Raw genomic sequence first — 12,652 nt, 5'->3', positions numbered from 1 at the left:
CTTTACAGGCTCGGCGACTTTTAAACTCGACGCGTAGTTACCGTAAACACTGAAACTTTCGCAGGAGGCAAGATGGCCACCAACTTTAATACCGTTAAAAGAAGATTGAATAAATTAACGGAGGAGGGGGCTACTATGCACAATGGCTATGGCATGCTCTGCCTCCACTGTCAGAGGCAGCAATGCCTTCTGAATACCAGCTGCAGGAAACCACAAGAGGGTGAGAGGGTTAATATGCTCAAATCCTGCTTGGAGACGCCGCAGGCGTGGATCGGCCACTGCAAAAATGATGCTGGACTAGGTGGGTCGCCTTTAGCAAGTTCCAGGAAGGATCTTAGCTGCTGCTGCTGCCGCCGCCGCCTACTTTGCTCGGCTCAGCCAAACTGGGCACCGCCACGTGGTCGGTGAGGCTGGAAGGGAGAGAACCGCCCCCCCCGCGCGCTTCCTCTGATTGGTTCTCTCCTTTTACGTTTCTTATTGGTCGGGAGAGAAGTCCCGCCTAGGCTCCTGTGATTGGCTCAGTTCGTTCAGCCTCACAATGATTGGTCAGGTAGGTGTGCGTTACCGGAAGAGGCCGTTTCCTAGGCAGCAGCAGGAGGAGGAGGAGGAGGAATAAGAAGAAAGAAAGAAGCGACGGCGGCGTTTGCAACGAACTCTATGGGGGAGGCCGAGGCCTTCGTCCCGCTCGTCGGTCTGCGGAGTGACGAGCTGGCGCTGCCTGCAGGAGGACAGGTAGGAGCCAAGGCGGAAGGGGGTGGCTTTGACTAGGACTCCTGGGTCCCCTGTGGCCCTGAGAGGAGCCCTGCTAGGTAGGCCGGGGGTCCTGGCTCGCTCCTGGCCTTCAGAGGTAGACTGAGTCAGTATGTGGAGGCTCTATCTGCTGGCTAGGGACTTGGAACTGCTCTGCCAGGTCAGGCCAACCTTGGGTCCAGTAGGGCCCCTGCCCTCCCCGCCCCACACAATGGCAAACCAGAACCCCAGAAGCAGGTTATTTGATTGATTGTATTTATGTCCGACTTTTTTCTCCAGTAAGCTCAATGTGTCATGTGTGTAGTTCTCTTTTATGCTCCACAACAACCTTGTGAAGTAGTTTGGGGAGAAGTGAGAGAGTGGCCTCCAAGGTCACAGTGAACCCGGATTTGTCACGATTTGAACCCGACTCTCTCCCAGGTGCTGGTGCTTACAGCTTGGTCTGGGCGTGCAGCAGAATTAGGTGGTAGTAAAATGAACTGTCCCAACTACTTCTGGAGGATTACATTTTTAAAAATAATTCTCATCAACAAAAACTCCCTGCAACAGGAAAGCTAGTACAGTAGAGAGTGGACTGATCTAGATCTTTCCCCCCCTCACAGCCAAGAGAACCCAAAAGCTCCTGGACCGTATAACAGAGGCCCTTGATAATTGCAAACATGCAAGACTTCTTGTACGTCTGGCAAACCCTAGTTGTGATAAGTGGCACCCACAATGTATTTGTGAGTCTATAAATTCTGTGGATTTCTGCTGCCCGTTTCCAAATCCAAAGTCTTGGGATTCCATACCTTCAGATCCACCAATTCCAGTGCAATGGGATAAGTTGCTTTTGTTTCAGGCAAACCTATTCTGCTGCTTACTTGTATGTATAGTTCATTTGTTGCCCACTGTTTTCCAGGAAATAGAAAACAAGTCATAATCAATGGTTATTTCTAGATGTGGAGGTGGTGTAATATTTTCAGATAGGCTTGAGACCTGACATTGAAGACAGGATGACTGACAGCCAAGTATGACACCCTGAGGATTAAAGTATTTAAAGGTTTACCTTATAAAACAGGTGACAAAGCCACGATGGAAACTTTAGAAGAAGAAAACTTTGGTGTGTCCATGTAAGTATATTTCTGTTTCTGCACTTTGAAATGTTAAAGCCAATAGGAAGTTTTAACAGTTAGGAGAAGATGGTTTTTTATGGCATGTGCTTCTGTGGACTTGAGCCTAGATGATAGAATAGGCTCTCTAGTCCACAAAAGCTTATGATGCAATATTTCTGGTACTTTTTAAGGTGGGAACATTGCTTGGTGATATGTTATTTTCTAACTTTATTAATAGTTGGTTTCAGTGTTAATTTTTAAACTACAATCAAGACTGACTCATAAAGATTTTTCTTTCTCATGGATATAGATCAGTAATGGATCAATGATAGATCAATGCCTTCCAAATATTGTTACACTATAGCTTCCATCATTCCTGGCCAAATCTGTAGGGCCATAGGTTGCTCACCCCAGAAATTGATTTCCATCCTCCTTTTTAAAAGCCATCTAAGCTAGTGGTCATCATCACATCTTGAGGTGGTAAATCCCACAAGTTAATGAAGCATTGTGTGATGATTTAGTTAAGTGCTGTATATAGAAGTACTTTATTTGTCTGTTACAAATTTCCTGTCAGTTAAGTTCAGTGGATAACCCCAGCTCTTTTATGGACCCTGACTTTTAATATAATGCCTGAATCAAGCCAAAGCGATTCTGCTTTTGAATTGCAAAAATAACTGTATTCTGATCTGGAGGGATTGCTGTTATCCCTTCTGTATGTGGCTAGATGGCAGCAAGTAGCAACAGTGTCTCCTCCACCACGCTTGGGTTAGGAACAGCCTCTTCCTTGCTTCCATTAGGACAGGGATGTCCAACAGGTTGATCGCGATCTACTGGTAGATCCCCAGGAGGTTTTGGTAGATCGCAGTCGATCGCTGGGTCCCTTTGCTTAGCGTTGGTAAAATAGAATCCAGCCCCGCCCTCCATTGTTGCACGATCTGCAGAATGGAAGACAGAGTTTACTCAGTGAGGCTGTTTGTCTCCCCAGTGATCTGTTGGTGAGTGGCTGTTTCCCTTTCTCCCTAAAAATGGCCAACAGCTTAGCTTTGAACTCCCCCAAAACAGGGCTTTCCTCCTCCATAAAAAAAGTTCAACAATTGACATCACTGCCATTTTTTAATTCCGTGAGTAGATCACAGTCTCTTGTGAGTTGGCCACCCCTGCAGTAGAACATCAGCTGTTAGGCACATCACTCTTATTCCTACTTAGTGATGAGGGAGAAGAAACTGAAGGATGATGCCTTATCTAAAACCTTGCCTAGTTTCTTCATGGATAAAGTACAGGTTGAACCCAGTCCAAGTCTGAGATCAGACTTGACTGAGGCAAGGCAAGGAACTGCTTCTCATCAGGGTGACTATCCTTGGTTAAATCTTGTCTGCAATGCAGAAGAAAGTCACCATAAAATAATTCTTTGAGTAACTTGTGTTTGAATAAACAACAGCTTCTCTGAATGTAGCGGAATCTGGGGAGGAGGACTCAGTTCAGGTAGAACAAAGCATTACTGCAGTGGCTTAGAGACTTAGAGCTGTAAGCCAGGAAGTCTCTGGTATGAAATCTCACTTTGACAGCAAATGCGCTTAAGATAGCCATAGGCAAATGGTTCTTTCTCTTAGTTTGAAGTTATTCTCTGTAACGGGGGTGATAGTGTACCTCCACTTTACAGGACTGATGAAAACATTACTGAGTAATATATGTGCTGGAAGTATTTTGTATGCCATACAGGCATTGTGTGCCATAAAGGCAGTAAGCATTATTCTGTGTGCCCTGGATTGTTATGTTTATGTGTATTTCACCTTCCATAGTAACCTGAATCCAACTTGGCTGTCTCTCATTTTAGCTCTTCACCATCGGATGCTGAGTTCGATGCTGTTGTTGGCTATTTAGAAGATATAATAATGGGTATGTTTTTCTTAAGGTAGCACTGCTCAAAAGGGACTGCCAAGGTGCATCTCTTCTTATTGTTATTTGTGAACACACTGGGATATTTTAGAGGAATTGTTTTGATCTTATCTTCAGTTCTGATTCTGGGGTGGATTTTGTCAGCACTGGTTTTTATACAAATACATCATAGTCTAGACCAGACCTTCCCCAACCTGAGATACGAACTATCTAAAAAGCACTACAGTGGTACCTCGGGTTACATACGCTTCACGTTACATACGCTTCAGGTTACAGACTCCACTAACCCAGAAATAGTGCTTCAGGTTAAGAACTTTGCTTCAGGATGAGAACAGAAATTGTTCTCCAGCGGTGCGGCAGCAGCAGGAGGCCCCATTAGCTAAAGTGGTGCTTCAGGTTAAGAACAGTTTCAGGTTAAGTATGGACCTCCAGAACGAATTAAGTACTTAACCCGAGGTACCACTGTAGGTTGAGGGGAAGTCGGTCTAGATGATATTATTGTTTATGTATTTTGCAAGCCGCTTTGAGGGCTCCTGAGGTGCCAAAAGAAGAGATAGCGAACTAATAAATAAAATAGATACCCACCACTCTCTTCTTTGTGCAGTATCGGCACGTGGGAAAGTGTTCAGTGGTTGGCATTTGTGCCTGGCTGAAGGTGGAACTTGTATTCTTTTCCTTGGACATGGAAGCAGAGTTCTCATGTAAATTTTCTTCTTATTCTGCCTGCTTTTCCTTTCTTGCCTCCACCTACTGCATCAAGTTCTGAACAAGGTTCCTGCTCCTAAACAGCTGGACCCCATGATGAGAGCTCCTATTGAGGGCTGGGGATGCACCACAATGTTTTATTGTGGGTCCACACTTGTTGATAGATACTTGCCTTTCAATGAAACATTCAATAAATCGGTGGTGCCTGAGGTACTGCCCAGTAGGTGGCTTGAAACAACCAGTCAATCCCTTTCATGGAGAAGTGCTTGACAGCCGTGTTGCAATTACAGTGGCAAAATTTATGCCTGATTAATTGATTCTGGATGAAGGATTGGAACTGTGTGTATGCTGACTTCTCCAGGGAACTGATGTTGCCTCATATGTTCATTATCCAGCTCTGTTCCCTGGGTGAAACTTGCCAAAAGTCTTTTAATCAGGCTCTGCCTTGTTTGTGTCAGTGAGAGAAACTCTTCATCCTGCCAGAGGCTTAGCGAGCTAGCAAGATAGAGAAGCTACTGCATGGATTGGGCCACCGTCAGCTGCAGCTGTGCTGTCGTTGCAGCTATGAGGGTCATCATGTACTGGATCCTAAGCTGAGGACAGCACACCAATGAATGTAGTCATTGTCTTTCGACTGAATGCAACTGTGTTGTGATTTCAGATGATGACTTCCAGCTTATACAAAGGAACTTCATGGACAAATACTACCAAGAGTTTGATGATACGGAGGAAAATAAGCTCATCTACACTCCTATTTTTAATGAATATGTGAGTGCATATGTCCTGTTTTGATCGTTATCACTTGCATATGATGGTGGGCTTTGTCTTTTGAACATTTGCCACCCTGTGAAAGAAATTGGATTCTGTGTGTTTCAGCAGCAAGTGTGACCTGTGAACCATAAGAGAGAGAGCAGCCCTGCTTCAGGATGTTGAGGCTCCTTTCACACCCTCAGAGGGACCTGAGACCTCAGTGCAGGTGCTGAAGGCCAGCCTTCATCAACCTGGTGCCCCCTCACTGTTTGTTTGTTTTTAACTATAACTCCTGGCCAGCATGCATGTGAGTTGTAGTCCAAAACATCTGGAGGGCACTAAGTTGCTTAAGGGTGCTGCTGGCCATCCAGTGTGCTTCTCTGGGCTGTACCATCACTTTGTTCACTGTGCCAGGAAGGTTTTCCCGCTACAAAGTTTGCTCAGTGACTGGAGGGAAGGGGCCCAGGCTGGTTGCTGTCCCAACATGGCATCTTTTGTAACAGCTTAGCTTCTTGTGAAAGTTTTCATAATTGTTGCAGATTAAAGGGTTGTTAAGGGCACAGCTGCAAGAGCTGGTTTAAAAGCTGGCAACACTGATTGCTGCTGAGGCACATGTGGTTTCTGAAAGATCCTTATGGTAGTTTGAAAGTCTCTAGTTGGGTTCTGAAATTTGGGGGTTATATCCAGTGATGGTCAGGGTACTCCCATCATTAGTCGTGCTCATTGATTTCAGACATATAGTAATTTTGGTGGGTCTATCCAGAGTAAGGACCCATAGTGTTCTTATAACTTAAGGGTAATGAACAGAACAAATTACTTCCTCAAGGCAGAGACTCAGCTCTACATATTTTAACTGGTTGTATCCTGTTGTTACCTGTAACATCTCTCATATTTGGATCCAAAATGTGGTCCAGCCATTGACAGTCTAGTAAGCTGCACCTGATCTGTCTAGATCAAAACACCTCTTTGTGAGATGGTAAGCTACAATATTTGCTCCCTGTCATCCTCAGCTGGAAAATAATAATACAGTGCTTCTCACTTCAGATATGCTTAGTTGAAAAATACATTGAAGAAAAGCTCTTGGACAGGATCCCTGGTTTCAGCATGTCTGCCTTCACCTTGTCACTACAGTAAGTTGGATCCTTTGCTTTCCATTTCTTTTTCATCTTCATTGCATTAACTTGTTCTTAAGGCTCCTTATTGAGTAGGGTTGGGCTTTGAATTTTGGGAGCATCTTCTCTCAGATGTGAATCCACCTATTTTAAGCTCTGCTGCAGACTCCTTGCCCCAGGGTCTGCCCTTCTCTGAAATGCAGTCATGTGGTCCTCTGAGCAGGGAGCTCTCTATAATGTCAGTACATCTGTGAAATAGCATCCCCTAAGAGTGTCCACAGAATGGCGCTGTGGGTTAAACCACAGACCCTAGGACTTGCTGATTGGAAGGTCGGCGGTTCGAATCCCCGCGACGGGGTGAGCTCCCGTTGCTCGGTCCCAGTTCCTGCCAACCTAGCAGTTCGAAAGCACCTCAAAGTGCAAGTAGATAGATAGGTTCCGGAAGGAAGGTAAACGGCGTTTCCGTGTGCTGCGCTGGTTCGCCAGAAGCGGCTTAGTCATGCTGGCCACATGACCCGGAAGCTGTCTGCAGACAAGCGCCGGCTCCCGGCCTCTTGAGCGAGATGAGCGCGCAACCCCAGAGTCGGTCACGACTGGACCTGATGGTCGGGTCCCTTTACCTTTAAGAGTGTCCAACAGACCTTACCCCCTTTTTCCCATTTAGATATAATGTAAAACAGGAAGAAGACCGCTGTACATCATTCATATATGTCATGCGCTGAGGCCCAAATGTTCATGATATGCGCAAATGTAAACAATGGGCTATTAAGTCACTTCCACAAAAAGAGAAGACTGTTCTATGCTTAGCCAGTGGTGCCCATCCCAGCCTCCTTTGCAGATCAAGGCCCATGCAATCCCATGCCATTTATAGAAACCTTCTTGAAGATTTCATATTGTTGATCATTTCTGAGGGTTGCATAATGAAAACTGATGTTAAATGGATATTCTGCTGCTTAGCGAGCAGATCCATCCCTTTGTTTAGTAACAGCTTAGAGCCTGTTTGCCCAGTATTCCCTCCATCACCACCCTTGGGCACACACAGCTGAGGAAAAGCTGTAAATCAGACATCCATGAATGCAGTTGGCAGAAGTGGCTGTGATTGCAGCAACAGCATTCCCACTCCCCTTCAGATTCTGAAGCTGCAGAAATTTCTGTGGGCTGCTGTCTGTGCATTTTCAAAGGGGGGGGGACGATGACGGAAGCACCCCCTGATGCAAGACAGAATAATGATTAAGCTTAAAATCTAAGATGTGTACAACTTTGAACTACATTTTCTTTGGATAATTGCTTGGTGACAGTGTGTGAAGCACCCCTTAGTCCTATTATTTTCAGTACAAATTACTCTGTGCAAGTGGCTAATTTAAAGAGAAAATGCAACTTTTTTTGATAGGCATTTTCCTCTTTAGCTTTTGTAATTCATCTTTTCTCAATGCCTTTTAAAATCTAGAATGTCTTGCTGTTTTAATGATGAATCTAAATCCTTCAATTACAGGCAGCACAAGGATGAAATTGCAGGGGATATTTTTGACATGCTTCTCACATTTACTGACTTCCTTGCATTTAAAGAAATGTTCCTGGATTACAGAGCTGTAAGTACTTAAAAGCTCAGAAAGCGCACACTGAATGGCCAGGCAAGTTGGTTTAATTGGGAGTGACTCTTGGGCATATTGAGCAGAGAGAGATCACTTTCCCAGTTCTGCTTCCTAAGAGCCTTTTAAGTGAGGAAACGAAAAACTGATTTTGGGGCTTTCTGCATGCAAAGTAATTGGGGCTCCTTCCCAGCTTCTGCGTTCTGAGAGTGAGAAAGAGGACCTCAGTTCAGGAAGAGAGGGTTGGCCCTGGTTTTCGGTTTGACCAAACTATAGCACTCTGGATGGGGCGGAGTGGTTTTCAAATGTAACTTGGGGTGGTGGTTCTTTTTTTATCAATGGTGAAACTGAGACTAAAAGTATTATGACCAAAAAGTTGCTCATTGACAGTTTGATAAGACACCATTTTTGTTAATTTGCATAGCTATCAAGATTCATGTATTAAGTTGGTATAGGAGTTTTGGGGGTTGGGGGGGTCTCAAAATGCTTTTAGTGAACCTTAGTGGTGAAATGTGTGTCCACTGCACAAGTTTCGCTCCAGAATTTTTTTTTGGAAAATACTGGAAACCTGTGGTCCAAAACAAGTCAGTTTGAAGTAATGCATGTGAAACCCCAAAACCACTTGCATTTAACAATTCAGAACTGTTGTTATTGTGAAATCTTAAACACTGATCTTTTAATATTTAGTCTTGATAAGGAGGGTTTGAAATAGCAAAGGGGCCAGTTTCAAAAGGTTGGTTAGGGCAGAAATTGTAAGGGAAAGACCACATTCTAGGCCAGCTGCAAAAATAATTCTTACTTATTTTGGTAGTGGGGATGTTCAATGCAGATGCACAGAATCTGAAACTCAACAAGGTTGAAACTCAACATTGTGTATATTGCTCTAAGAAAAATGTGTGCATATACACATAATGTGTATATGTTTGTATGGAGATGATGTGTAAATTTTTATATATGGCTATCTGTGCCCCTGGTTGTCATGAGGGTATGCAAAGGCCAGAGGGGCAAGATGGCAAGGGGAGGGCATGGATTACTAAGGTTACTTGGCATGGCAATATAGGCTAGGTAGCATGGAGTAATAGTCAAAGGAGGTCTGGCAGCTGTACCAAGGATCAGAACTTGCCCTGGTCAGTAGAAACCCTGCCCAGTCTCCTCTGGCTTCACCCATGGCTACTGTCAGCAACCCAAAAGCTCGGGGGGGGGGATCATTGCTTATTGATGATGAAAGTTATGATTCTCAGTTTCCACAGCAGGTGCCAGATTCCATGTGGAATTTCTTGCCCACAGCCTTGCAGAAAATAAAAGCCCTGTGTTTCATTACAAAAATGCTTCCTTTTCTGGCTGAAAGCCTGCCATTTAGAAATGCCACCAAACTGAAGTATTTTTGGCATCTCCGTTCTAGGAAAAAGAAGGCCGAGGCCTGGACTTAAGCAGCGGATTCGTGGTGACACCCTTGAGCAAGTCCTCCATGTCGCCTTCTGCAAACAGTCTACGACACTAGCTCTTGCCTCCAAAAGAGAGCTGTCTCCACTTGGGGTGCCCTGAATGCAAAAGCCAGCAGAAGAGATTAGTGTGATGCTGAGGCGTGCAGCCCTTATTCCCTCTTGGCAGGCCAATTTTTCATCTTAGCTGCTCGTTTGAATTGGGCATTTCCACTTGATCAGTGACTAGTATAACTCCAGCCCTGTCTTAGCACTTGGATTTGTTGCTGTGCCAGCCAAAAGGGACTTTATGCCATGGAGGTCAGTTAGTGCCATGGTCTGTTTGAGGGCTGCCGATTTCTTGGAAGGAAAACAAGCACTTCTTCATTGGACAGCAGTGATGGAAAATGAGTGTCAAACGTGGGATGGTTCTAACTGCACAACCTTTTTTGAAGTTCACAATCACAACAAATCGGGGAAAACATGTTTAGCGTAGTTCTGAATGCCACATTTTGACTTTCGACAGTAGCACGTGTGTGTTTGATGCGAATATATATATTTAGCATGAAACTGTTATTTGTCAGTTCTCTAGTAATTGTGAATTTGTATCCTTTCCCATTCAGCAGGCTTAGTGGTGTTGCTCTTGTAAGGCCCCCACTTCAGCTGCAGAAGGAAACAGAAAACATGGGATTTCCAAAGTAACCTCTCTCCTAAGAAAAATCACACCCTGTTTCATTACTATCAGCAGTATGTGCTCTAGCACGAACAAAGCTTTCTGCAATGTCTTCATGGGGGATGGGGACTGTAAACCCAAATCCAAACTTGTATGGCTTTCAAGGAACTTTGGGAATTACAGTTCTGTGAGGTGCTGCAGTTCTTTAAAAACAAAAACAAAAGAGCTAAAGTTCCCCAGGTTCTGCAATATTAATTAGTTAAGCTGGTTTTAACTATAATGACCTCCCTCACAGCGAAGCTCAGGAAATGGTCTGAGAAGTCTAGGTCTGACTCTACCAGGTTTTTTTTTTTATCACAGCCCCCCACCCCCAAAATAAAATTACCAAGCTTCTTTCAGGAAAGCAGTGACAGTTAAATCCTCTTTTAAAGTGGAGTGAATGTGTCCCGAGTGGCTTGATTATACCTGCAAGCTTTGGGATTTCATCAGTGTTGTGTTTTACTAAGGTTAAAAAAAGAATAGCATGGATAACATTGCCTGTGCCATTATCGGTCTGCATCTTTGCCAGACACCTGGGAAGCCTCATGTGTGGTTCATGCTGATGGCTTGCTCCCTCCATCCTGGCTTAGTGATATCAGCTAGTAATATGTGCCAGTAGTGTTGGATCTGCTCTGCTTGCCCCAGCCACATCTCTGTTTCTGGCTTACCTCCACATGAATCTGTGGAACTCTTGCTGAGAAAGGTGTAGCTGCTGTTGCCATCTTGACTTGTGGAGGACTAGGCAACAGGAGCAGGGAATTCAAAACCCAAAAATTCCCATTGTTCCCACTTTCTACGTGTTGCCCGCCTTTACTCTTGGTTGGTAATTGAGTGCTCAAAGACTCGGCATGTACCTTCCATGTGCTGCTGTCACTCTGAGGCTTCTTCCAAAGTCACATAATGGAAGAAAGGCCAGGATGACTGGCTGAGCCCTGGAAATTTACTATTGGAGCCTTTCAGGCTTCAAATCCTTTTTGTCGAAGCAGGGGTAAGTGATTCTTGTAATGAGGCTGATCACAAACATCTTACATGTTTCAGTTTTGGGTGACATATGGCACAGCACAGTACTTGCTTAGCTAAATCTTGGGAGATTGAGAAGGGGGTAACGTGGTATCTTTACATCAGCAAACTTTTGCTTTCACAGTGTTTTCTTTTACATACGTTTCCCTTTCAGGGTTATGTTCTGTAATGTGTTTAGGCAATACACTGATCTGAAACTTGATTGGCAAGATCCAGAAGCAAACTCTGCATTGTAAAGGATGTTTTTTGTAACTTGTTTTGGCAGGGTCCCATGTGTGTAAACGAGGAATAATCTTGTCCCTATACTTTGAATATTGTTGGTATTTGAAATGTGCAAGAAGTGCATTTTCATACAGTCACAGCAAGGTATGTTGACAATATTAATGACAGTATTTATCTTGGTGCAGTTTGCTTTTAAAAATCCAGTCTTGGTCAGCAAATGGGTAACACGGACTGGAATGCAGGATCAGATTCAAAGTTGGAAGTTTCTTGTTTCTCTCTTGCCATTTCAAAGACATTGTCTTTCAGTGCCTAGTTTGTCAGAACTGCTTGGAGCAGAGACACAAGGAAATGAATTTTCATTTTCTAATCTCACCCAAAACCGTTGAGGTGCATGGGATTGATTTTTTGGTACAGGCTGAATGGAATTTTAGAATATGTCGTTACAGTATTGGATAGTCTAAGAAATCCTTGGAGGACTCCTCTGAAGGAAACATGTGCAATCGCTGGAGAAACACCTTTCGTCAAGAGCTTCTTTTGGCATTTCTTTCAACAGTGTGTTCACAGTTTGCCTGCCTCCTGTTGAAGTTCACTTCATACCAAGAATCAATTTGTGTGCTGTTGGCAAACTAAGACTATCGTTTTGTGTTTGATTAAACAACCAAGTAAATAATTACTCTCTCTGGGTGTGTAAATCTGGGACACTGGGAGAAGCAAGTATGCAATGCTATTTACTGGAGCAGAAATAAGGCCAATAATGTAACATTTAATTACCCTTAGCAAAATTGCACACCTGATTTTTTTTGTGTGTGTATCTGTGTGTATGTGTGTGTGTGTGTGTGTGTGTGTGTGTGTGTGTGTGTGTGTAGTTTAGATTTGAAAGTAACTGCACCTTTTGACTGTTCCCCTGGTCACTTTTCAGATAACTGCTCAGTCTTGTCTGTATGCTGTTGCTTCCGGGTGGAAGGGAGGACAGAGATTTAAGTAGCAGCTACTCTCCCATTTTTTAAATAAAACCTCCTATCTACCCAACCATAAAAACAAAGGCAGAAGGAATGGTGGTACATGTAGCTGCAGGGGAGAGCAAAGCTGTCCATGGTAGAATGCCCCTTTTTCTGCAGCTATCAAAGGTGCAGTCATCCTGTCCCTTCTTTGCTTCCAGTAGACATTGGAAATGGCTCTTGTCATTGTCTTAAAGGGTAAGGTAGAGGGAGGAGAAGCAAGAGGGCATGATCATAACTCCAGACTCATGGAACAGTTAGGGTGATGCCCTGGTGCCTACTGCAGAGCACTGAGAGCTTGCTGTGGAAGTTAAGGAAGCCCAGGTTTAGTTTTCTGGATGGGAGATTGCCTGAAAAATCCATCAAGGAAGAAAGAAAGTCTCTAA

The 12,652-nt window shown here is 44.1% G+C and overlaps 1 protein-coding gene across 4 annotated transcripts; it reads left to right on the top strand.

The window, feature by feature from the left end:
• Positions 1-525: 525 nt before the first annotated feature.
• On the top strand, positions 526-11,936 carry ARL2BP (ARF like GTPase 2 binding protein). 4 transcript variants are annotated; one of them, XM_083625395.1, is made up of 7 exons: positions 526-732; positions 1,687-1,859; positions 3,676-3,737; positions 5,104-5,210; positions 6,237-6,322; positions 7,797-7,893; positions 9,296-11,936. In XM_083625395.1, exons 2-7 carry the CDS (start codon positions 1,822-1,824, stop codon positions 9,392-9,394), a joined length of 489 nt encoding a protein of 162 aa, XP_083481521.1. In that variant the 5' UTR covers positions 526-732; positions 1,687-1,821; the 3' UTR covers positions 9,395-11,936. The 4 variants fall into 4 exon arrangements, with proteins under 4 accessions (XP_083481521.1, XP_083481523.1, XP_083481520.1 ...); XM_083625397.1 differs by having other exon boundaries at positions 555-732; positions 1,713-1,859; XM_083625394.1 differs by having other exon boundaries at positions 566-732; positions 1,808-1,859.
• Positions 11,937-12,652: the final 716 nt, after the last annotated feature.

This window comes from Podarcis filfolensis (genome assembly GCF_964270895.1).
Source record: "Podarcis filfolensis genome assembly, chromosome: 8".
In the NCBI taxonomy this organism is placed as follows: Eukaryota; Metazoa; Chordata; class Lepidosauria; order Squamata; family Lacertidae; genus Podarcis; species Podarcis filfolensis.
The sequence above is the reverse complement of the archived record's forward strand: the minus strand, read 5'-3'. Positions and strand labels throughout refer to the sequence as shown.